General features: G+C 40.1%; 1 protein-coding gene across 1 annotated transcript in view; it reads right to left on the bottom strand.

The window, feature by feature from the left end:
* LOC117523113 (protein bicaudal C homolog 1-B-like) overlaps positions 1-26,433 on the bottom strand; it is a 205,541-nt gene that overhangs the window by 45,854 nt on the left and 133,254 nt on the right. The window contains exons 4-7 of the mRNA XM_034184536.1: positions 20,884-20,963; positions 12,308-12,466; positions 10,111-10,164; positions 4,652-4,834 (exon numbers count right to left, since the gene is read on the bottom strand). Coding sequence (XP_034040427.1) covers positions 4,652-4,834; positions 10,111-10,164; positions 12,308-12,466; positions 20,884-20,963 — 476 coding nt within the window. The remainder of the gene's footprint in view (positions 1-4,651; positions 4,835-10,110; positions 10,165-12,307; positions 12,467-20,883; positions 20,964-26,433) is intronic.

Below are 26,433 nucleotides of genomic sequence, written 5' to 3'. Positions count from 1 at the left end.
TTCCTGCTCGAAAGACACCGTTGCATGCACAAACCCTCGCGCTGGGATTCTGCACGCCTGCCCGCCAACGCAATGTTTCGAGGGGCGCTAATTCGAACTGTTTCGCTGTTTTCAACCAAACTTTGCACTATGTGTGAAGGGGCCTCTACATGACATGTATACAACAGATCTGACAGTATGTTCATGCAGTGAGTATGCATAAATGGAGGTAAGACAAATTCAGCACAGCCTTGTGAATTTGATAGTACAGTAGCAGGTCTTACTTGATACATTCTTCCCCCAAAGTGTAGAACTGAATATGCAGCTGTCCAACTCATGTGACCAAACATCTTTCAACACTCTCTTGCCCCTATGGTTCTAAAACCAATGAGGTGGTTTATGAACAAGAAATGAGAACAGTGTTAGTGGGGCCTTAAAATTGTGAAGCTCAGGAAACCTTTCTTGGTGTGTGGTGAGCCATGTCAACAGGCAGATGGCAGTACCACAAATACTGTGACTTCAGGCCCTCTCCCACACGGAACTACTTGTGTAAACAGTAATCCACCTGGCAATGGCAGAGATTTGATATTTCCACATGTATTTACTTCATTTTCCCAAGAGTTTACAGGATTCCTGCTTTGGTCTGTTCCCATGTTTCAGACAATCTGTCAAATATTCTGAAATGTACAAAGCAAACTGAGACTGGGAATGGCAGATTTTTAAAATCAGACCAGATCTGGGAGCATGCACTGAAGCCACATGTTACCACATACTCCACACCACAGAACTACAATAGATCCAGGAGAAACCCACCCAGGCAGACAACCAGTCCATCCCCCAGTTCTTGAAAGTCACCATCTATCTGCTGCAGCCAGGTGAAACATGGGGGTCCTATTGCCCTGTTCAGCTGCTAGAGTCTTCAACACTGAAGCACCTGCATGCTAGATCGTGTGCAGAGAAATGTGCCACTTGTCCAAAATGTCACAGCTGATGTTCCGTCACAATGCAAGTGATAATTCTCATCTGAATCTCCACAAGTAAACATTAGTTTGACAAATTCATTCTAGTAGAACTCAATGATTTTCCAAAGAGGTCTAGTACCAATGGGACAGATTACTTGTAGTTCAGTGGGATAAGGAGATGGCCTACCAACATGTAGACCTAGATTAGATTCCCAGTCATGCTACCTGTATGTGTCATTGCACAAGAGACATCATCTGCATTGCCCCAGTCCACCCAGCTGTAAATGGGTACTGGTCATGACTGGAGAAGTACTGTACTGCTCCTTTGCAATGATTTCAGGTAGAATTACATAAGGGTACTTCCAAAAATTTCTCAACATCACTTGAAAACAAGGGGTGTAACTCCCTCAAGACGTGATCTTCCTCTATGAAGGAACAGCCAAGCTCGAACATCAGTGGACCAAACACAAAGTTAAGGGCAAGTATATTGAAAAATAATGCAAGAACAATCCTTCTCCTGTGGCGTTTCTTTGAGTGAGACAAAGAACCTTTTGAAGTACTCTTGTACATCACCCAATAGACAGATATATACACACATCATTATGAAACTAAGTGTGTGGGTCAGCACTGCTACTCCTCAGAGGCGTTCTTCACAGACCCAGCACAGTACACGCCTAACCAACTTGCAATAAATGTTTTAATTATTAAATAAATACACTAGTTCTTGAGAGAAATACAGATCAGCATGACATATCAGTCATTCAGCCATCTAGGTCCAACACAAGAAGTCAAGTGTAAGTGCAAAGTGCAAGTGCAAAAAGACTTTGTAATGACAGAGCAAGTCAGGATGTAGTTAGTGATTACAAAAAAAGAGATAATGTTCCTGGATAAAAATAGCAGTGGGCCAAAGGCCCTCTCATCATGTAAACAATGGACCTTTTCCAGCAATGTACAGCAGGTAAATCCCTTCGGCTTCCTTCACTTGGCGTCGCCACAGCAGGTGGATCTGCATGCTGATTTGGCTCAAGTTTTACACTGGACACCCTTCCTGATGCAACTCCACATTACATGGAGAATGTGCAGGGGTGTGGTTTTGAACCGGGAACTCTCCACAGTGGAAACAAGTACAGCACACTAAAGGCTTGGGAACCACCAACGTATGGGAAAAAAATACATGTGTGGCCAGTCTCGATGCCTGTTGCAAATAATGAATGATAAAAACATTTAAGGGTAATACTGTTTTAATAATGGTACATTTTCTGTTTTTAGGTACTTGTATGTGCTATACAGTTACAAGCCGAAAAGGAAGAAACAAAAGCAAATATCCATCATCACAATTACTTCATTTTAAAGTTCCTGTAGTCAACAATAAAACAGTCACCAAACAAACTTGGTTTCAAAACATGGATCAAACAGTATTACTTTACTCTTAAACGTTATACATACTAAATCAAAGACCTGCCATATCTACTCTGTCCAGCATTCTACTATTTTGCAAAAGACTGTTTTTGCAAAGTAGGAGAATGCTAGTTATTATTATTATTAACAGCATTATAATTATGTGCAAAAAATGTTTTCAGAAGTAGACCTTTACTCTAAGGGGGTCGTTTCAACCCCTTGCCCCTCTGGCCATGTGCCTGCAAAGTGTGTGTGAGCAACAGGACAACTAAGCCAAGTCTACCTAGAGCTCCAGGAACAGGGGGGAGAAACTTTGCTGAGTGGGACGTCTGACTTGGGGTAGACAGGCTGTAGCAATCAGATGAAGTGTAGGGCCCAGAAGTTGTGCCTGACAATTCAGTACCTAGCGAGAGAGTGTTCTATTTTATTTTGAAATACTGTTTAAACATTAACACCTTGTTTTCATTCAGGGCCATGGGCAAAGGTTCCTTGTTTTCATTGTTCTTTATTTTTAGAGCAACCTTTTTTTTGTTCATCCACAAAATTATCCACTCTGTGACTTACAGCCATGATCTGATCTGAGTTTTGTGATCCGTAACACCCCTTACCGATACGAATGTAAAAAAGACAAGGACCCATGAATTAATCTAAAAGTCCTATGTACCAGTCGATGGCTAGATTTTAATATTATAAGATCAGTTGAGCTAAGCTTGTTGTGCTGCTACTTACATATGTTCAAACTCTAGTAAAAGTTCAAAAGTTGGCGACAGGCTCTTGTGAGACCGGACACAGCAATGTTAACGTTGCAAGGTAAAAACAAAACTGACATGTTCGATAATGGTAGGTAGTATAAAGGATAAATATACCCTTTTGAAATTTATATTTGCTTAGTTTGTTTATACTGTTGTACCATTTCAGAATGGGGAAAGTTTTGGTATGCTTATAAAAACAACACCACCACCACCAATAACGGGCTGCATCTTCTGGCCTTCTTCTATGCTACACTTTCTGCTACTATATATTGTGCTGGATATTGTATATATTTCTGCTACGAGTGGTAGTGCAGCAGATAACAGACTATTTAAAGAGCAATCGTGCAAATGGTGATAGAAGTACCAAATTCGGCACAAATACTCCCTTTAGACATTAAAAAAACAAAAACAAAAAAACAAAAAACGATTTGCCACTTGAATTTTCAATGGGCAGCCAGGGAGAGGTCAATTGAACAATTACACAGGGGTCAAAATTAAAAAAATGCTCCAATCATATTGAAAACGATACCCAATTATTTGTCTGATCACAAAGATTTAAAAACGGTATAGTTTGGACTATCTGTGAGTGAATGTTATGGAGTAAAAACAGCAAGAATGGTGACAAAGGTCAATTTCAGTTTGTACAGGGGTCAAACGTTAAAGTAGGGCTAATTTTGGTAAAAAGTGATGCAAATTACTGGCTGAGTTAACAGGGTTTTAAAAAGGAATAGTTACAGGGTAACATATGTCATGTCATAAAATCCAATGGACGTAGACATTGCTTGACCTTTACTTTGCAGACCAAGCACTCAACACAGTCAAAACTATTCCATTTATTAAGTATCTGTACTATGGTGAACAACAGGTGAGCAGAGGCAGCACCAATGTTCTGCATCACAGTAGGAAAAACGTGAAGAAGGCCACTGAATTTTCATGAAATACACATTTGAAGTCAACAAATGGCGATTTTGGCTTATCATGGAAAATGAATGTCTACATTAAACAAAGAATTGTATTGGATTGCATTGTATCATGTATGGAATTGGATAATTCCATTATAAAAAGTAGCTTTTCTGAAATGCATCACAGTCCATGTATCTCATGCCATCACTTTAACAGGGAGAGTTGCACACCCGAGCAGTTTATAAATACTCACTGAATGAATGACTGATTTGACAAATAAAACCTAACATCTTGTGAAATTCTATGTGAATGACTTTTCTTTTCTTTTCTTTTTTTAAAGCAAATAAACTCAAAATATTTTTGCATGATAAACATAATTCTTTTATTGTGTATGACTCAACCATGGTCCCCCAGCACGGTATTTGGGCCACCTTGCCCTTCACATTTTCTGGCTCTGCTCTCAGTTGGCTAAACCAGGGGTGTTCAGTCAAACAGGATCTTGGAGAAACCAATTTTAGATCTTCTGAGAACCCCTGATCATGAGATATGAGCAGTACAGGGACTGAAGGATAAGACATGTAACAGAAAACACCGGTCATCCCATTAAACTGACAGCTGCCAACACATCAGCATCACATTTGGCAAAGCATAATTTACCTTTACAGCTGAAGTGTTATTCTGCGAACCACGAACCACTCCAGTGGCCCTATAGAGGCGTGTTGGAGGCTTGAAGGAGACTGTGATGTTGTACGTTTGCGAGATATGCTGCACAGTGGGGGAACTTGGGTCAGACTGCATGATGGCTGGAAGCTCAAAAGAAAGCACGAGGGGAAGTAACTCCTGCAACAAAGAAATGCAGCAGGTGAGGTTAAAGTAAAGTACACATTGAAATACCATGCCATGCTAACGTTGGGTATCATTATGCTATCAGTTTTGGTTAAAGAAAACAAACTGGGGAAATACAACAAGCAATGTCCACATCTTTCTAAGAACTACAGGTGACAAAATAAATAAACACCAATAGAGCCTGACTGATATATCGGCCAGCCGATATTATCAGCTGATATAAGCCGTTTTCATAGTACTCACTATTGGCCGAAATTTTGCCAATAGAACGCCGATAATTTCTCATAAACAAAACAGTTACTGAAATAATGTTCGTGTAGGCAATGTAAAATGTCCTTGCACCGTTTGTCCAGTAGATGGAGCTCTGACTCCATTCAACTGAGAGCTGCTTACACCCATGCTTAAATGTGTTCATCACCGGCCCCCGTAGTTCACCATCACACTGCACTGATCGGCTGACAAAAGCATACAAGTAAGGTTATAAGAATGTTGTTTGTAATAACTTTGCGATTACATTCACCCCACATTTCTCCCGTTTCTGTTCAACTCAGTTTGATTAACTCAGTTTATGTAGTAAGATCAGATGTATTTCACAACTCTTTTTAAGGATATGTATTTGCTAATTTCACAAAAGTTTAATTCTTGATTGCATTTTTTGAACTTGAAAATTCTTCTCTGTTATAAAGTTAATCAATATAAGGACAAAGCTTTTAGCTCATACCTTTTTTGTTAAGGGTCCACACAAGAACATTTTATTCATTTAAAAAATATATATATATATATCGGCTGATTTATCGGCTATCCGCAAATCAGCCGATTTATCGATTATCGGCATTTTTTTTCATCCAAATATCGTTATCAGCCTCAAAAAATCCATATCGGTCAGGCTCTAAACACCAACATAACATGTCTGAGTAAGGTATAGGGCAGTGCAGGCTCATTTGAACCCTGCATGATATTGCGGGATTTGACCACTTATGGGGACGGCTGCTCTGGTGTACTGTTTTTCCATTTTACGGCTCCGCCAATGCGTCACCACAAAACTCCTTTTTACCAGCTCCGCTTATGTGTCACCGGTAAAGCTCTATTTACAATTGTATAACCAGTATGAACGTCCAGAAATCATCAGACACGACAGGGTTATTCCCTAATTATGTAAGACCATGCACCAGCTCAAACTACGAATAATGAAATGTATACAAATTTAGTGCACTTTTCCAAGTTTCCTTTAATACATTCATTTCACATTGCTGATTCCAAAGGCACAACTGTAATCAAGGAAGGAACATTTATTGCATTAACTTTTGCTATTTGAAACAGAAGAGATGCAGACAGGAAGGCCTTGAGTCTCACATTTGCATATTTATACATACATGAAAGACAAATCACAAAGGCCCACACCCAGACACAGGCAAACCAATGTACTTGTGCACTCACAACAATTGGAAAAGGAATACACGCACGCGCGTGCACACACACACACACGCACGCACATGGTTATCCAAACATTGACTCTTGGGCAGAGTGCCACTATGGCTTTGGCTGCCAGTGAAGGGCAAGCAGCATGGATTGCTCTGACCAAAGAAATGCATCTTGATCAATCCCATATGTGCTCAGCCTTACATTTATATCACGTTTCAGCACTCACTCTGAAAGCTCAAGAAATTTAGGTCAACACTGAGTGAAATGCATGCGAAGACTCAAACCCAGGCATTGAAGAGGAAGAACAGACTAATTTTATAGCAGAGCTGACTTCAGCTTTTTTCAGTTTTACCTGGCAGTTCGAAGCTTCACGTGCCTATAATTTGAAACGAGCGCAAAAAGCCTCAGTTCTCAGTCAGTTTCAGAAAATGATTAAAAAAGAAATTTCATGGAAAAGCTACAAGAGCTTTCCTGTTTCATGTTTCAATGTGAATGCTGAGCGAGTGCGTGCTGCGTGGGTTACAAGAATCATTTTTGGCTCCAGTCATTGGATGGCTTCGATTCAATTTGTATTATTAATGAAGGAAAGAAAAGAAAAAAAAACCCACATGGTAGCTGCAGCAGAGCCCGACTCCAGTGTTAAGGTAGGCAAAAATTCCCAAAGACAGAAGGCGTCAAAAGTATGGGATCATTTAAAATAAGCTTAAAAAAGGTTATCTGCAGACAAACTACTGCAGCACCAGTGCTACATATGAACACCTGAAGAGGAAACACATACATGCATAACTGTGGAAAAAGAGAAGAAAGCACCATAAATAATGTCTATTCACATTTATTAATATTAAATTCGGTGGTTTCAATAGCTAGTGTCGGCCACTGCCATTTTCAGGCTACTGTATAAAATGCAAAGGTAACTTTTTTTGGTCTTCCTGGAGAACATCTGCAGGAACATACATAAAGATTAAACCAGCAGACAGAGTGATTTGTAAGGCAGAGTGCAGCTATAAAACTATCTAATCAAACGCATCTGGTGCCATCTTCCTCGTTGTTGGGCTGCCATGTCTATACAACGCTGCATAGAAGTGTGGACGGGCAATCTGGGGTGACCGTTCCCATTGCAAAAAAGAAACAAACAAACAAACAAACAACAAAAAACCCTGAACCAATCAAGCTTTTCTGGATGAAGTGCAAAACATCTTCGAGGAACTAAACAGATTCAGTTGACCTGATTCAACCTGCCTGGATATCTTGATCTGCATGACGGGGGGGGGGGAATCCAACTCGACAAGGAAGGAAACTTTTATCCATCACACTCTATCCATCACACTGACTGTGTTCTCTGGAAGCCAGAACAATCAATGATATAATAATAATAATATTATTGAGTAGGTCTCAAGCCTTTATATTCTGTAATAAACACCTTGACAGAACACTGGTATGGCATAGCTGAGTTTGATTACCCCCCCACCCACCAATTACTGCAATGAAGTGAAATCACTGGGACACAGCCTTCTGCTTGTGAAAACACTGATTAAGTGCACAGACGGCAGCTAGTGCCAAAACAAACTTTCAAAAAATCCAGCAGAACCTTCTCTCTCCTCATTACACACACACTTCACTCACTCAGTCACTCTCACATGCACACCTTTGTTGGTTTTGGTCAGTTCACACAGGATGAATGGACGCGCTGCTCCGGTGTCGAAATACAGCAAAGGTTCTGGGATATAATCGTTCATGCAAGTGTCAAGGTGCTCTGCACGCTCAAGAAACAGTTCCCAGTCAGAGTGAAAAGAGCTGAGTGGGGAGGAGTGGTACATGAACGGGAAATGAGGCTGTGACTATTTTACAAATGTTCTGGGCAAGTGGTTTGAGAATAGATTAGGAGAAGTATTTGTGACTTTGATGAAGTTCTGAAAATTAATAGCAGCATAAAGTAACAACAACAACAACAAAAAAAGCATAATTTGACTTAAATTAAAAATTTAATTGTTGGTCATTTTATTGCATACAATGAAATGTATCCTGTGCATTTAACACTTTCAAATCATAAATTAGATACAATCTAACCTCCAAGAGCAGTATGCAGTCATAGTACAGCTCCAGGCAACCAACTCCAGGACTTAAGCCCCTTTCACACCAGGCCTGCTTCGAGCTGTGTATTCTGGGTATCTAATAATGCACAATGTCTGCGTCAGTTGTGCACAGCAAGGGGGGCGGGGGCTTGAGGAGGTAAGAGTACCGAGGAGCTCAGCTGCAGCCAGACTGTAAAATGAGCAGGTGTGCGCTCTATTTTCTCTTCTAGTTTAGATTTCTTCTTGTGCAGCACTGCAGGTGTGCGCTCTGATTTCTGTTAAAAGTTTATCATTCTTCCTGTGACCACGGAGATGCAGCTGGCGTTTGCGTGTACGAACCATCCCTGAGTGGACGTGGAGATGTCTGTGAGCAGAATGGACTTTATTTAACACAATCTTGAAAGAACTTGAGGAGATGAGCACAAGGAGCTGCAGCCAGGCTGTAATGAGCGTTTTTTTAAATTTAATTTTTCACATGTGCTCTTTGAGTGGTATAGTTTTACTGCATTGTGTACATGGTATTATAAAAAGTTCGACAACAATCCTGTGTGATTTATAGCTCAGCAACAGTGGAGCACAGCAGGAATCATAAATTAGCGTTGAGTAGCATTATACTGTACAGGTGTGGCATCCAGTTACGTTAAGTACTGTTAAGTTGCCTCAACTTGCGAGAAAACTACTTCCTTTCTGTGTCCTATGCTCGACGCAGAAAAAATTAAACGTTTAATTTTTTGCATATCTTTCGCATCGCCCTTTGCGTCCGTCACAGTATTGTGGCGTTAGGCTGCATCAACACGCCGTTGTCATGACACCGCATGATGCAACTCGAAGCAAGCCTAGTGTGAAAGGGGCTTTAGTCAATGGTAAACATAAAGGTTTAAGTACATTTAAATTTTTTTTTGGGGGGGGGGGGGGGGGGGGGCTAGTGGGAGGAAACCAGAGCACAAAGTGAAAACAACATACTGAACAAATGAACATGCATTTGGAAATTGTATTTTGTTAAAATCATGTTTCCCACAATAGCAGTCATGATATAATTTGGAATAATTGTTCTGATAGCATTAAATCATGTGGTACATTGGTAGGTGTTAAAAGGCTTTATAAAAACAATGCAATTTCTTACTATAGTATGTTATATTAGGCTAATTGTTTTTGTGATTTTTTTGGTTTATTTGCACATCATATTATTGATTGTTCTGTTCAGTTACATTATTTTGTGATTGTTACCTTGTTTTGAGTGTACGGGGTGGGCCCCGTTTATAAGCTTTTGCTTCAGCCCATGCCCTTTCAGCTGCACTCAATTGGGAAATCATTTGAGTTATTGTTGTATTTTCTTTTTTGTTTTTTGTTATGTTAGTAAGAGATTTCTATGTTGGTATTTTGTTTATGTGTGTGCTGAATAAAACTCATTCATTCATGTTTCCAAAACGACTGCAGCTCCATGAATGATGAAATTACAAACATTGCTGTTACCATTTCAGAGTGAAAATACTTACATATTGTTTTTAATACACGCTTAGGAAAAATCGGTATGCACTGGCTCAAGCAAGCCAAGGTCAAACTTAGTGCCAAACGTGTAGGAGGTTTTTGTAGGAGTTTATAGAAGTCTAGTAATTGGTAAGGTTCTGGTCACATGGGGGGGGGGGGGTATATAAATTATATATAAATTATATAAATTAATTAACTAATGTAGCAGTTAAGTGGAACTTCAGAAACATCAATGTTATAGACACACACATTCAGCGCTGTACTCACGAGGCTGAGATGCATACTTACCCTTATTTTTACTCGAGCTGCTTCGACTCCTCCTGGCTGCCCTGCGATGGACACCTGCCCGTGGGGGAAGATGTTTTAGAAAATTGTACAAACACAATTTTGATGCATGTACATGATGATGTATTTGTGTAGATATGAAAAATAAATACTTTATTAGATTTCTTGGGGAAATACTATCTCACACTCAGGTCTGTTTAGGAGAGTTCTGATTTATGCATTTACTCACATATGGAGGTTTGCATTAGATAGGTGCCATTGCTCTTGCATGAGTAAGTCTCCATCATGCTTCTGCCTCAGTGACTCATTTCAACTACATGTCTACCAGCATCCAATCACATTTACATATTCTACGGTACACAAAGCATCTGTTAGTACTTGATTGCTTGCACACTTGAATAAGCTAATCAGCTTGTGGCAGGGCAAGGAGAGTTGGAAAATGTGTAGGTTAGGTGGTACCTGAGGTCTTGTTTGAGAACCACTAGTATATACTGTAAATTTTGTATGTACAGATTTTAGTCCATGAAAATTAGGATAATATTCATACAGTAGCATCAAAGGCCAACGTCAGAAGAATAGAAAAAGTAAACAACTGTGCATGATGCAGTATATTCAAACTGAGCTTTGGTTCGCTCACTGTCAACCGAAGGTGCTTAACCCAAGGGAATGCCTCAATGAATGCTTCACACAATGTGGATCTGTGTTTATTCAATTGTTGTTTCACCTCTGATTCTTTGAAGATCAGAACCTTTACAATTAGATTTTACCTTCATTTCCAAACAGAGAGGTGTCCTGAAGGACGAGTAGCTCCCTGGTATGGGGTGGAGGACATGCGTTTGGACATTCACCGGCACAAGCTTTCTGAATTGACCCAGAAATAAGTAGATCAAGGTCAGCGCCCTCTGAATGTATGGAAGACGGTTTGAGATGAACTTACACCTCAAATATTCTGGGTGTGTGATTAAAAGCCACTGACACTCGCATGGGCTAGCTTATTTTCACGCACCGACCTGGTTCCTACCCTGAAAAAGTAGGTCATGGCTGACACACTCTGATCTCACAGGAGAGGGTTGTGAGATTAATTAAATAGCCAAATATCTTGGGTCTGCAACACCTTGGTGTTGAGCAATAGTACGAAGGCAATGACCCCCCCCCCGCACACACAAGGGCTGGCTTTTTTTTTTTTTTTTTTATACACAGATGCAGTTGTGACCCTGAAAAAGTAGGTCAAGGTTGGGGCCCCCTTGGAGCTCACGAGAAGACTGTGAAAACCACAGCATCAATGATGCAAAGCTCATTTGGTTTTATTCTTCACAATATTTCCCCACACTATGCAAGTGAAGAAAATTATATTGGTAAAAATCTTTATCAGTAGCTGTAAATTATTTTTTAGACATTTTAGCATTGACACTATTTTATAAATAGGCTTTCAAATGGAACCTGAACTACCAGTTGCTTTGAGATGAAAATTTGCAATCCAAATATCCTGAGTTGGTGACTAATGGTGTTGAGTAATCTGGGAGCAAAGCCAGGGACACATGCAAGGAGTTTGTCCATATGAGGCGTATTAAAAAAAATGTTTTGAGCATCTGAATAATTAGTCACAGGCCAAGCAACACTAAGGGAGGGGGGCATTTTTCCAGAGTTTTAGTGTGTCCTAGTGTGATATGTGGTAATGCACCATAAAACATCACATTGCTGCTGCCTTTGAGACTTTGGGATTCAACAAGACCCTCTATGACATAATAATGTACACTAGCACACCATACAATATGAAATCAGGAGAGGTAAGATTCTTGTCACCAACAAAGACTGCTGATTTTAATAAGCCTACAGTCATACATGTTGCATTGCAGAGTTCCTGCTAATGACATGCTATTGAATGTGGTGCTTCGTAGCATGTTCTCCTGAACAAGATGCTGCTCTTCTAGGTCATCCAGCTAAAATACAACTGTCTTCTACGAGATGGTAATTGTAAGGACAAAGACACCAACACACTACATTCAGTTAATAAAATGGACACGATGTACAGCATAAACAGGTTACTATACAATTTAAAGAACCAAAACTAGCTCAAGAACAAGAAACTAAAGTGATGTGATGATTGTAAGTGCTTAAAGCTGCAGCCTGTACTGATGGGATGATTCCCTGTTATGATTTAGAAAATAAAAGCAAAAACACAAACAACACAACAACAAACCTGGTTACTTTTTTCTGCCTGGTTGTTCCTGTTTGAGTCTGGAAAATGGATATGGCACCCCGTCTCCTCCATCACCCTCTTGATGTTATTGCCACCTTTACCAATAACGTGGGAGTGCTCCGTGTGGGAGACGTCCATCTTCAGGGTTACCCGGTTACTCTGACCAAAGTGAGGGTTTGGAGGAAAATAATGATCAAAAGGTTCAGTGAGGGAAATGGAATGAATCTGTTCAAACAAGTTGCATTTAATTATGATGACACATGCATTTATAAATGAATAGATAGCAATGACAGGATGCTTGATATGAAAGATCAGCTATCAAAACAAGCTCTTTTATTCCCCTCATTATATCTAAGATGCACTCTTAAAAAACATATCTGTTGCCAAAGTGTTCAGTGCAGATGCCTGCATGTACTGTAGTTTGAGCACATTGTGCAATGTGTCACTGGGTGCGGTGCTGAATCTCATGCTGTGACACCTTATCAGTCTCAGGAGGCAAGTGTCAGTGAACACAATCAAACCAAGTACAGTGGACAAACAACACACTGATTTTTGCACGCTGCTTCAACAATAAACAAGTGCAGCATTTGTCTCTTATTTCCCATCTGAAGGACCATGGCTGGCAATACATCCCATAAACATTTTCAGAAGTTTTGATTATTTTTTTGGAATAGAAACTGTGCACCAAATCCATGCAAAAAATTCTGATTAAAAAATCTGAGGTTTGCAGCAGAGTAAAACCTTTTAATGACAAAACCATATGAAAACTTTAAGTTAATCATGTGCAGCTCCTCCTATGTTTCTAATAAAGATTTCAGAGCTGCAAATATGTCCCCAGGGGGTGCTACAGCACACTTACCCAGCTATTTAAGTGTTCCTATGGTAACATAGTTTTGCACAGTGCAAACCATGAGGATGCAAATACAGTCAGGTCCACTGGACAGTAACAATTTTTTATTTTTATTTTGCCTGTATGTACCACCACAGTTTAGCTAAAATGAAACAATCAAGATGCGTGTGTAGGGAAGACTCATCCTTAATTCTAAGGGTTTAACATAACTGCCACAAACTATTTTAGGTATTACAGCCATTTTTCTATACAATCACTCCATTTTCAAATACTACAAGCAATTTAACAAACTAAATAAGGGTTTGTGGTCATATGATTTTTTTTTTATTATTTTTTATTATTTATTTTTTTAGCAGCCAGTTAATTGTAGACAAGTCAGGGGATGGATTTCATTTACATCAAACTGTGAGAAATACAAACAGTATGTTACTGTTATGGCAAATCTGTCTGGAGTAGGCCATTCTCAAAAAATAGCCAAGTGGCCATGTAAGGAGACTAGTGAGCAAAGTCATCATGACACCCAACACAATTCTGAAAGTTAAAGGCATAGTTGGGTATAAGAAATAAACAAAGTAATAAATGTGATGTGACGACCATAATGTGCTATATTACATTTGTAATGCAGTAATGTAATGCGTTACTGTTTTAAATTCAACAATTACACTACAGTTCCTGAAGGTGCCTTGACACTTGCATGACTTTGATCCGCGTACTTGCACGCACTCTGCCATTCTAAACCGTTGTAAACTGTGTGGCTTCGTGCAAGTGGGCAAAGAAAATAGTGAAATCTTCAAAATCTCCATCACGTATTAATTACGTGAACATTAAGCAAACAATTCAAAAACACTGCGTGAGTGTGTGTGACTGCGTGTGACTGCGTCAGCGCACTGCATCATAGCGCAGCTCATCTGATTCATTATAACGAGGTGATAAATCTATCATAAACTTACTTTTATAGCTACTCGTAAGAAGGAATGAACATGCAACAGTTTTACCAAGCCATTACAATATAAATATTACGAATAATTACCTTTTACCTTTTAGACTGTTGCAAATACATTCTACACCTCATGCAGCGCACAAGATATATATATATATATTCTTCTTTGTCTTTCGGCTGTTCCCGTTAGGGGTCGCCACAGCAGATCAATCGTTTCCATCTCACCCTGTCCTCTGTATCTTCCTCTGTCACCAACCACCTGCATGTCCTCCTTCAACACATCCATAAACCTCCCTCTTCTCCTCCTGCCTGGTAGCTCCATCCTCAGCATCCTATTCCCTATATACCCTGGGTCCCTCCTCTGCACATGTCCAAACCATCTCAATCGCGCCTCTCTGACTTTGTCTCCAAACTGTCCCACCTGAGCTGTCCCTCTGATATGTTCATTCCTAATCTTGTCCATTCTTGTTACTCCCAAAGAGAATCTCAACATCTTCAGCTCTGCCACCTCCAGCTCTGCCTCCTGTCTTTTTGTTAGTGCCACCGTCTGTAAAACGTACAACATAGCTGGTCTCACTACTGTCTTGTAAACTTTCCCCTTCACTCTTGCTGATATTCTTCGGTCGCAAATCACTCCTGCTACCTTTCTCCACCTACTCCACCCTGCCTGCACTCTCTTCTTCACCTCTTTACCACACTCTCCATTACTTTGAACAGTTGACCCCAAATATTTAAACTCATCTACTTTCACCACTTCTACTCCTTATAACTGCACTATTCCACTGGGCTCCCTCCCATTCACACACATGTACTCAGTCTTGCTTCTACTGACTTTCATTCCCCTTCTCTCCAAAGCATATCTCCACCTCTCCAGACTAGACTCAACTTGCTCTCGACTCTCACTACAGATCACAATGATCTGCAAACATCATAGTCCATGGGGACTCCTGTCTGATCTCATCCATCAACCTGTCCATAACCATTGCAAACAAGAAAGGACTCAGAGCTGATCCTTGGTGTAATCCCACCTCCACCTTGAATGAGTCTGTCATTCCGACTGCGCATCTCACCGCTGTCACGCTATTCTTGTACATGTCCTGCACTACCCTAACATACTTCTCTGCCACTCCAGACTTCCTCATACAATGCCACAGCTCTTCTCTTGGCACCCTGTCATAAGCTTTTTCTAAGTCCACAAACACACAATGTAACTCTTTCTGGCCTTCTCTGCACTTGTCCAACAGTATTCTCTGAGCAAACATTGCATCTGTAGTGCTCTTTCTCTGCATGAAACCATATTGCTGCTCACAGATCTTCACCTGTTTTCTAAGCCTAGCTTCTACTACTCTTTCCCATAACTTCATGCTGTGGCTGATCAACTTTATGCCTCTGTAGTTACTGCAGCTCTGCACATCACCCTTGTTCTTGAAAATAGGAACAAGCACACTTTGTCTCCACTCCTCAGGCATCCTCTCACTTTCCAAGATTTTATTAAACAATCTGGTTAGAAACTCTACTGCCATCTCTCCTAGACATTTCCATGCCTCCACTGGAATGTCATCTGGACCAACTGCCTTTCCACTCCTCATCCTCTTCACAGCTGCCCTCACTTCTTCCTTACTAATCTCTTGTACTTCATGATTTACTCTCACCACATCATCCAGCCTTTTCTCTTCAGCCTTTTCATCAGCTCTTCAAAATATTTACTCTCACCACATCATCCAGCCTTTTCATCAGCTCTTCAAAATATTCCCTGTGCATCCATGTGCATCTTTTACCACCCTAACCTGCTGCACATCCTTTCCAGCTCTGTCCCTTTGTCTGGCCAATCAGTACAAGTCCTTTTCTCCTTCCTTCCTATTCAACTTCTTGTACAGCTCGCAATATGCCTCTTCGCTTTTGCCACTTCTCTTTTCGCCTTACACCACATCTCCTTGTACTCCCGTCTACTTTCTTCATCTCTACGACTATCCCAAAACTTTTTCGCCAACCTCTTTCTCCTTATGCTTTCCTGGACCTCTTCATTCCACCACCAAGTCTCCTTGTCTTCCTTCCACTGTCCAGATGTCATACCCAGTACTGTCCTAGCTGTCTCCCTCACCACATCTGCAGTACTTTTCCAGTTGTCCAAAATTGCTTCCCCTCCAACCAGTGCTTCTCTCACCTGCTCGCTAAATTTCACACAACAGTCTTCCTCCTGCAGCTTCCTTTGTTGAGCTGATCCTTTGTTGAGCTCTCACTCTCTTCTTCTTCTTCTTTACCTCTAAATTCATCCTACAAACAACCATCCTATGCTGTCTAATGACACTCTCTCCTGCCACCACCTTACAGTCTCCGATTTCTTTTAGCTTGCACCTCCTATAAAGAATGTAGTCCACCTGTGTACACCTTCCTCCACTCTTATATGTGACCCTGTGCTCCTCCCTTTTCTTAAAGTAGGTATTCACCACAGCCATTTTCATCCTTTTTGCAAAATCAACTACCATCTGTCCTTCCCCATTCCTATCCTTGATACCATATCTACCCATTACTTCTTCATCACCTCTGTTCCCTTCACCAACATGCCCATTGAAGTCCGCTCCTATCACCACTCTTTCATGCTTGGGCACACTCTCCACCACCTCATCTAACACACTCCAGAAATCTTCTTTCTCCTTCATCTCACAACCTACCTGTGGGGCATATGCACTGATGATATTCATCATCACCCCTTCAATTTCCAACTTCACACTCATCACCCTGTCAGACACTCGCTTAACCTCCCACACACTTTTAACATACTCTTCCTTTAAAATGACCCCAACACCATTTCTCTTCCTGTCCTCACCATGGTACAACAACTTGTACCCACCGCCGATGCTCCTGCTCTTACTTCCCTTTCACTTGGTCTCTTGCACACACAATATGTCTACCTTTCTCCTCTCCATCATATCAGCCAGCTCTCTCCCTTTACCAGTCATACTACCAACATTCAAAGTCCCTACTCTCATTTCCACCCTTCTAGTTTTCTTCTTCTCCCGCTGTTTGTGGAAACGCTCTCCTCCTCTTCTTCATCGTCTTTGCCCAGCAGTAGCCCAATTTCTACCGACACCCTGTTGGGCAACAGAGCAACAGCACCGGTGGCAGACGTTGTTAACCCGGGCTGCGACCGATCCGGTATGGAAATTCGATTCTTAGTCTGCATAGTTGGGTTGGCTTGTTTTACGCTGGATGCCGTTCCTGATGCAACCCTCCTCATTTATCCGGACTTGGGACCGACACTCAAAATGTACTGGCTGCACACCCCATGTGGCTGAGTTATATATATATATATATATATATATATATATATATATATATATATATATATATATATGAAATAGGCCTCTGTGATTCCGGAAACAACTGGAGGTGTTTTTAACAGCCAAACTCAGAGAAAATGATTAATCCGCTATGAAATAATTATTTTATATACGCAGCGTCCAGTGCACAAAGCGCAGCATCCAGCTGGGAACACAGTGGGTGGGATCGTAACGACAAAGTGCATGCAAGTGTGCGGTTCAAAGTCGTGCAAGTGTCAGGGCACTTTAAGACTGCATGCAAAGTCTTTTGTGTATATAGAAAAAAGTTTTAGATCTTTGAGTTTACCTCATGAAAAATGGGAGCAAAAAAAAAAAAGTGTCGCATTTATAATTTTGTACAACCCCAACACTGGTTACAGGCTACTGTGGCTGTGACTGGAGAAACACAGCATGGTATAACTTGTCTGTTGCACCACCAATCACTCATTAGTGGAGTGAAACAGAGAAGGATGTTCATTCAAGAAAACAAATCAAATCAAAGGTTTATTCTCATGTGCATTCTGACAAACAGCAACTGAAATGTCACATACATTTTTTTTTTTTACAAAGTCCTATGTTCCACTCCACCACAAAACTGAATTCTGGTGATCCAACAGACAAAAACGTATACTATGCACTGTCTGCCCACTCACAGCCACAGACACATCTAACTGGTTTGGAGCGGTCATGGGTGTCTTGGTGGCTACCCTCACCAGTCTCCTCCTTTCACAGTTAAGCAGTTTTTGAGAACTGCCTATTGCAGATGGGTTTAGCACAGATGATCATATTGTTTCCATTTCTTAAAAGACTGATGGAAATGAATTCCAAGACATATTCAGTGACTTGGAAATGTCCATGCATCTACCCTGTGACATATCTGTATGTTTGGCTGTAAAAGTGATGATTTGTATTAATACTATATTTAGTTTGGCTGATTACGTTTGGCCCCTGAAACCAGGAGCCCTGCATAAAAATGGTTGTAAATCCTAAATAGTCAAGGCAATGTGTTTGTGAAACCCCTTGAATTAAAGGTAAAAATTCAAACTACAGGCGCTTTTTTCTTCTCCCATTTCAACTTCACTGTGGCAACAATTTCACAAAGTGAGTCACTTGCCCGTATATAGAGGGGGTTCAGAGGGTTCAACCGAACCCCCCCCCAGAGAATTCTGCTGATTATTTTTCTGCTGATTTTTTTCTGATCTGGATATCAACATTATGTATTTTCTTTTCATTGATAATAAGCAACAAGCACTAACTGTTACACAGCTATTATCACACACCCTCAAGTTTCAATTTCCTCTGCCAGAGTAATCCCTTAAGTGATAAAAGGGGAAACTGCTAGATAAACCTTTCCCATGGGGGTTGAGAATTTTTGCTGCCTGGTCCCTATCCTCCTCTGATATCAAACAGATTAGTAGGCTTGTAAATACCCATGTAGACACACAATTACACTTGTCTGGTTTGTAAAAATATGTTTGTATGTATAAGCTGAGAAATAAAGGGAGCTTCTCAATTCCTGTTGCAAATACTGTAAAGGTGCAAATATTCACGTGGGATTTATTATGTGAATTTCGAGAGTTAAACAAGGTCGCCAAATTAAATACCGCTATTTTAATACATAACGTACATATACGAGGTCTGTCCAAAAAGTATCGGACCTTTTTATTTTTTGCAAAAACCATATGGATTTGAATCACGTGTGATTGCATCAGCCAAGCTTGAACCTTTGTGCACATGCGTGAGCTTTTTCACGCCTGTCGGTTGCATCATTCGCCTGTGAGCAGGCTTTGTGTGAGCAGTGGTCCACCCCTCTCGTCATTTTTTTATTGCGAATAAATGTCTGAACGATTTGGAGCTTTGCTGCATCAATTTTTTTCCAGAAACTGTGAGAGACCTCCAGGTGGACACCGTTCAGAATGAACGGCTCCGTGGCGCATCCCTCCGCTTTTCTTTCCACGAAAAAAACTCCTATAACAATGGAATGTGCTGAAAAAGTGCTGATGTCCACGCCTTCTGCCTTTTTGTGAAAGTCAGACGACGTCCTAGATCAACAAAGCCTTCACGTTGGAAATGATCTGGTTGTTCCAGCGGGGTTGGAGCCTGTCGACCGGCGCTCGGAGCGCGGCGAGCTCTCAGCAGTTGTGGGCGGTCTTTAAACCGGCTGGATCACTCCTTAATCTGTGTAATCCCCATAAAATCGTCCCTGAAAGCCATATGAATTTTCCGAACGGTGTCCACCTGGAGGTCTCTCACAGTTTCTGGAAAAAAATTGATGCAGCAAAGCTCCAAATCGTTCAGACATTTATTCGCAATAAAAATCCGACAAGAGGGGTGGACCACTGCTCACACAAAGCCTACTCGCAGGCAAATGACGCAACCGACAGGCGTGAAAAAACTCACGCATGGGCATGAAGGTTCAAGCTTGGCTGATGCAATCACACGTGATTCAAATCCATATGGTTTTTGAAAAAAATAAAAAGGTCCGATACTTTTTAGACAGACCTCGTACGTACATATTCATAATGTAAACGCGAATATTAATACCGCTAAATACGAGGTCTGTTAGAAAACTATCCGACCTTTTTATTTTTTGCAAAAACTACATGGATTTGAATCATGTGCGCTTGCATCAGCCAAGCTTGAACCTTCGTGCGCATGCGTGATTTTTCTCACGCCTGTCGGTTGCGTCATTCGCAACCGACAGGCAGGTATAAAGTTTGCATTAATGTTATCTTGGTTCTTCCTGGGTGGTTCTTATGGCAACTGATCCAATCCCAAGCAAGGACTATTTGTATATAAAAATGTATTTCCTAAAATGATACATTTTGGGTTTCAAATGAAATTTATGTAGCTTTTTACCCCTCGAAATCCTCAAAAAGGTTCTGCTTCGGGGGGCTTCGCTCCCCTGAGCCCCCCATGACGGCGTTGCCCCTCGACCCCACCAGGGGCCTGCGGCCCACTGGAGCCCCAACTCAAGGATTTGAACCCCCCCCTTTCACATTCCTATATACGGCCCTGCACTGTACAAATTCTCATGGACCTGACTGTAGCTGACTGAATAACAGCAGGAGTGCTGAATTCAATCTGACACAACTAAGTATTAGCAAAGGATGAAACAGAGAAAAAAAAAAGAGGAAATACAGAGAAATCAAGTTAAGCACTTAGGGAAGTCCTCTGCCAAGGACCAACTGCTGATGACAGAAGCTCTTAAGCACCGGCCTCAAAACATACACCACAAAGGGCCAACAAAGTACAGATATATTGTAATTTAAGACTCTACAAAGTGATATCACGAACGGCAATTTTAATCAAGATGTGTGCATTAGCATTTCAGTTATTAAATAAAATAAGAATCAGTTCACATTAGCATCTACATCTGAACAAAAAAACAAAAACAAAAATAAACAATCAGATGGTTACACACCTTAAAATCTTTTAACAACTTTATGTCAGATTTTTACAATACCTTAGTGTCTAGGACAGACATAATTCTGTCTTTGGCTTCCCTCACATTTTCCCTTTTTCCGCACACCTTAATGTGTGGATCTGCAGTGAAGAACAGGAAAAAATATATAAGAGGATACGTAAAAAAAAAAAATTGTAGCAAGAGAACATAGGTGTGTGCACACAGATGAGTCAGTGGGATGGAAGTTAACCACTGAAGGGAAAAACAAAACAAACAAACAAAACAAAACAACAAAACAGTCTGCATTAATCAACACATCACCAAACATTACAGTACAGCTTTGACACAGTAATTGACACAGAAGGCAAAGATATTTCGTATTTTTCCTGGCCAGCATCATTTAATTTCTTTATTAATATAAATCCATTCCTGCATTTTAAGATGGGGAGGGTGGGAATTGGGATGCAAAGGCACTGTTTAATTTATAATTTGTGATGAATGACTGTTCTTAATACGGTGCCGTGTGAGGGATGGGAGCTCCTGTGTATTCACCTCAGGCATGTGTCCTTGCCCTTTATGCATGGACATTCCTTCAAACGTTTCATGATATTATGGACTGTAGAGGAAGAAATATGTAAATCCCTTCCAATCTTTCTTTGAGGAACATTGTTGTTAAACAACTGAATAACAGTTGTCGGTAAACTGGAGATCCTTTTGCCCATATTTACTTCTCAATAGTACAGCAGATAACTGTAAGAATATTCAAATCCGGTTACAAGCACCAAAATTTGACTGTGTATACCTTTTGATACATATTGTAGAAAAATAATGTTAGCCATATGAATTTTCAATAGGGGGCCAAGTAGGGGTCAATTGAAGAACTGCATAGGGGTCAAAAAAATGTTGATCTGAAATGTCTGATCACAAAGATTCCAAAAAGGTATAGTTTGGACTATTTATAACCGAATGTTCTGGAGTTATGGGGTAAAAACAGCAAGAATGGTGACAAAGGTCAATTTCAGTTTGTACAGGGGTCAAAAGTTAAAGTTGCTCCAGTTTTTGTAAAACGTGGTGCAAATTATTGGTTGAACTAATTACGATTAACAAATGGAATAGTTCTGACTGTGTTGAATGTTTGGTCTCCAAAGTAAAGGTCAAACAATGTCGATGTCCATTGTATTCTATGACATGTGACATATGATACCCCGTACCATGATAACTAAGCATGACACATGGTGCAAACTATTCCTTTTTAAAATCCTACTAACTCAACCAATAATTTGCATTATTTTTCTAAAATATGTACAAAAATGTATATACACAGTCAAACTTTGGTGCTTGTAACTGGATTTGGAGGATTCCTCCGCAAATATTAAGTTATCTGCTGCACTACAAAGCCTCAGGCTTTCGGGGATACTGTTTTTGTACTAAATCATGATTACAATCACCTGTTGACATCACCTGCTCAAAATAGAATTATTTGCCTCATTATTAAGCTTAAACTGCCCCATCCCAATTTGTTTTAGGAAGCATTGCAGGCCTCAAATACAGGAATGTATGTATATTAATGGAAATGAAGTTGACCAGAAAAAAACATGAAATATCTGTTTATACCTTAATATAATGAACACAAGAAATAGAAGTCAAAGAAAATTTAAGAATCACAGAGGATTTTTTTTTCTTTTTAAATTGGCATTTTCCATTCATCCCAAATTTTTCTGATTTGGGGCTGTAAACAGTTCATTAATCAGTCATACCCAGAGGTATAATTTGCATTGCAGATTATTTTCTGCAATGGTTTACCTCAACTGAAGACATGCGCCCATATAAGTCAGTATTGCTTCATTTGTCTGAACCTCATTGTGTCATTCAAAACCTGCAAAAAACACAATGTTCCCCCTTTTTTGGGGCTCTTTTTTTGCAAAGCTTTCACAATGGGCCTCATGTATCAACGTTGCGCACTTGTGGCGTAAATTTACTGTGTAAATTTGAAGTACACCAAAGTTGCCGTGACATGTATCAAGCAGTGCGCACCTGCCCGTTTCCGGCGTACGCCCGACGTGACCTTAATAAATGCGGCGGGTGAAAACAATCGTAATTATAATGAACACGCCCATAAATATTCAGACTCCGCTTCAGACACACCCTCACTTTACGACATGGAAGCCAGGAAGATGGCAAAGAAAAAGAACTCCACCAATCACGATGCGTGCCAATAGAGCGTCAAAAGCGGCCGTTGCATCAATTGTTTTGTAGTATAATCAAAAAAGTGTTACAGTGGTCCCTCGTTTATCGCGGGAGTTACGTTCTAAAAACAGCCCGCAATAAGCGAAGTCCGCTAAGTAATCAGCGTTATTTTTTTTTAAATAACGTTTTAAAGCTGTAAAACCCCTGTAAAACCACTTTATACACTTTTCTCAATCAGGCATGAACATTTTCTCACTTTTCTCTCATGTGTAAACACTCTCAAAGTTCAAACATTTGTAGAGAAATAAGACCAACCTGTTTTCAGGCCCAAACATTTGTTTGAGAAATAAAAATAGAACGTTTTCCTATAAATAATTATGATGGCTTTTAGAACTAACAAATTTAATTTTAACGATCAACCTAAGAGGTTGGACACATAAGAAATTATTAATAGTGACTGACCAGTATTTCACAGTTCCTCTGATCGCGCCTCTTCGTCCTGACGCCGCGCCTTTTTCCATTGAGTCACACCTCGCTGCATGTGTCTTTTTCCGAGTGAAGAACACAGTTATGGGTAGTTGTTGGTGCTCTTTTCTCTTCTGGGCGAGAAGATTCTTATAAACAGACACGCAGACCACAATGCACTGTAAAAAAAAAAGCATGCAAAATTGGACTTAAAAAATCAGCGAAACTGCAAGGCCGCGAAAGGTGAACCGCGTTATAGGGAGGGACCACTGTATTCTCTTTTCACATGTCAATAATTCTTGACATGTGGATATTTGCTAGCTCAATAAATAAGACACGCCTAATTTTTCAGATTTCTTTATTTTTAAATTTTATTTCTTTATTTATTTTATTGTAACAAACGAATGGAGAAGACAAAACCTGATTGCAGCATGGGTGAAGGGAATGACAACAGTACAGTTGTAATTATCAATTCCATTGTCTAAAACGATCACACCACATAAAGTTAAGCTCAGCGCTGCTCTGGAGAAAAAGGAGAGCAGCGCTTTCTTTGCGGTCAGCGCTGTAGCCACGGATCGTGCTCGAGACCAACAATCCCGCAAAAGCGGGATTTGTATTAATTATTATGTAGTATAATCAAGAAAGTGTTATTTATTTAACATATGCATTGATTTGTATAATGGCACTGTTTATCATGTTGATCATTTTCATTTTTATGTGGATTCCAGTGCTGGTTCATTTTAGTGTATAATTTACACCACCTCTCAACCTGGTTTATATTTTCAGCGCACCGTACGCCAACGACCACATTGATAAATGCCAAGTAGAGCAGCCATTTTGGCGTACACCCCATATACGCTCAAATATCGCCGTACGCAATGTTGATACATGCGGCCCAATGTGTGAACCACTGGGTCTGTGCAATTGTCACACACAGAAACAATGTTATCTTCAAATTCAAGACTGCAAATAACGTCACCTGCACAACTTAAAAAAAAAGTAAAAAAGTGAGCCTAATTTCAATGTTTTCTACAGATACAAAGGAGGCTGAACTTCCAAGGATCACTGTAAAATCATTTTGGTGATGTTTTTCAGCCCCAGCTTGGCTGTGCTGTCACTACCTGTCATTGTAGTCGCTCCACAGTTATCATTTCAGCTTGGCATATAATGTGTGCTGAAGACAGCAAGCAAAATAAGAAAGTATTTGCTTAAAACTGTCAATTTCCTGACTAGGTAATTCGAAAACAAAAAAACACTGAAAGCAGAGCTCAGTCATTACTGTCAAAGAAAGAAAGCTGATGTCACACTGTAGAATTAAATGACTGATCATTTAAGTTTTCCTGATAAAAAGGTAAATGTGAACAGCATGTTTTGAAAAGGAAGTTGATTTGCAATACTGCTTATCTAAAGTTAGATTCTACAACCTCTGGTAAAAATTATGGAATCACCGGCCTCGGAGGATGTTCATTCAGTTGTTTAATTTTGTAGAAAAAAAGCAGATCACAGACATGACACAAAACTAAAGTCATTTCAAATGGCAGCTTTCTGGCTTTAAGAAACACTATAAGAAATCAAGAAAAAAAGATTGTGGCAGTCAGTAACGGTTACTTTTTTAGACCAAGCAGAGGAAAAAAATATGGAATCACTCAATTCTGAGGGAAAAATTATGGAATCACCCTGTAAATTTTCATCCCCAAAACTAACACCTGCATAATATCAGATCTGCTCGTTAGTCTGCATCTAAAAAGGAGTGAACACACCTTGGAGAGCTGTTGCACCAAGTGGACTGACATGAATCATGGCTCCAACACGAGAGATGTCAATTGAAACAAAGGAGAGGATTATCAAACTCTTAAAAGAGTAAATCATCACGCAATGTTGCAAAAGATGTTGGTTGTTCACAGTCAGCTGTGTCTAAACTCTGGACCAAATACAAACAACATGGGAAGGTTGTTAAAGGCAAACATACTGGTAGACCAAGGAAGACATCAAAGCGTCAAGACAGAAAACTTAAAGCAATATGTCTCAAAAATCGAAAAATGTACAACAAAACAAATGAGGAACGAATGGGAGGAAACTGGAGTCAACGTCTGTGACCGAACTGTAAGAAGCCGCCTAAAGGAAATGGGATTTACATATAGAAAAGCTAAACGAAAGGCATCATTAACACCTAAACAGAAAAAAACAAGGTTACAATGGGCTAAGGAAAAGCAATTGTGGACTGTGGGTGACTGGATGAAAGTCATATTCAGTGATGAATCTCGAATCTGCATTGGGCAAGGTGATGATGCTGGAACTTTTGTTTGGTGCCTTTCCAATGAGATTTATAAAGATGACTGCCTGAAGAGAACATGTAAATTTCCACAGTCACTGATGATATGGGGCTGCATGTCAGGTAAAGGCACTGGGGAGATGGCTGTCATTACATCATCAATAAATGCACAAGTTTATGTTGATATTTTGGACAATTGAAAGGATGTTTGGGGATGATGAAATCATTTTTCAAGATGATAATGCATCTTGCCATAGAGCAAAAACTGCAAAAACATTCCTTGCAAAAAGACACATAGGGTCAATGTCATGGCATAGGGTCAATGTCAATGAGCAGATCTGATTTGATGCAGGTGTTAATTTGGGGGATGAAAATTTACAGGGTGATTCCATAATTTTTTCCTCAGAATTGAGTGATTCCATATTTTTTTCCTCTGCTTGGTCTAAAAAAGTAACCGTTACTGACTGCCACAATCTTTTTTTCTTGATTTCTTATAGTGTTTCTTAAAGCCAGAAAGTTGCCATTTGAAATTACTTTAGTTTTGTGTCATGTCTGAGATCTGCTTTTTTTCTACAAAATTAAACAACTGAATGAACATCCTCTGAGGCCGGTGATTCCATAATTTTTGCCAGAGGTTGTATAACATGTTAAAGGATACAGAAACACACAAACAGAAATGATAGCTT

Source organism: Thalassophryne amazonica, chromosome 13, assembly GCF_902500255.1.
Source record: "Thalassophryne amazonica chromosome 13, fThaAma1.1, whole genome shotgun sequence".
NCBI classification, from domain to species: Eukaryota; Metazoa; Chordata; class Actinopteri; order Batrachoidiformes; family Batrachoididae; genus Thalassophryne; species Thalassophryne amazonica.
This window is presented reverse-complemented; position numbering and strand designations above follow the sequence as displayed.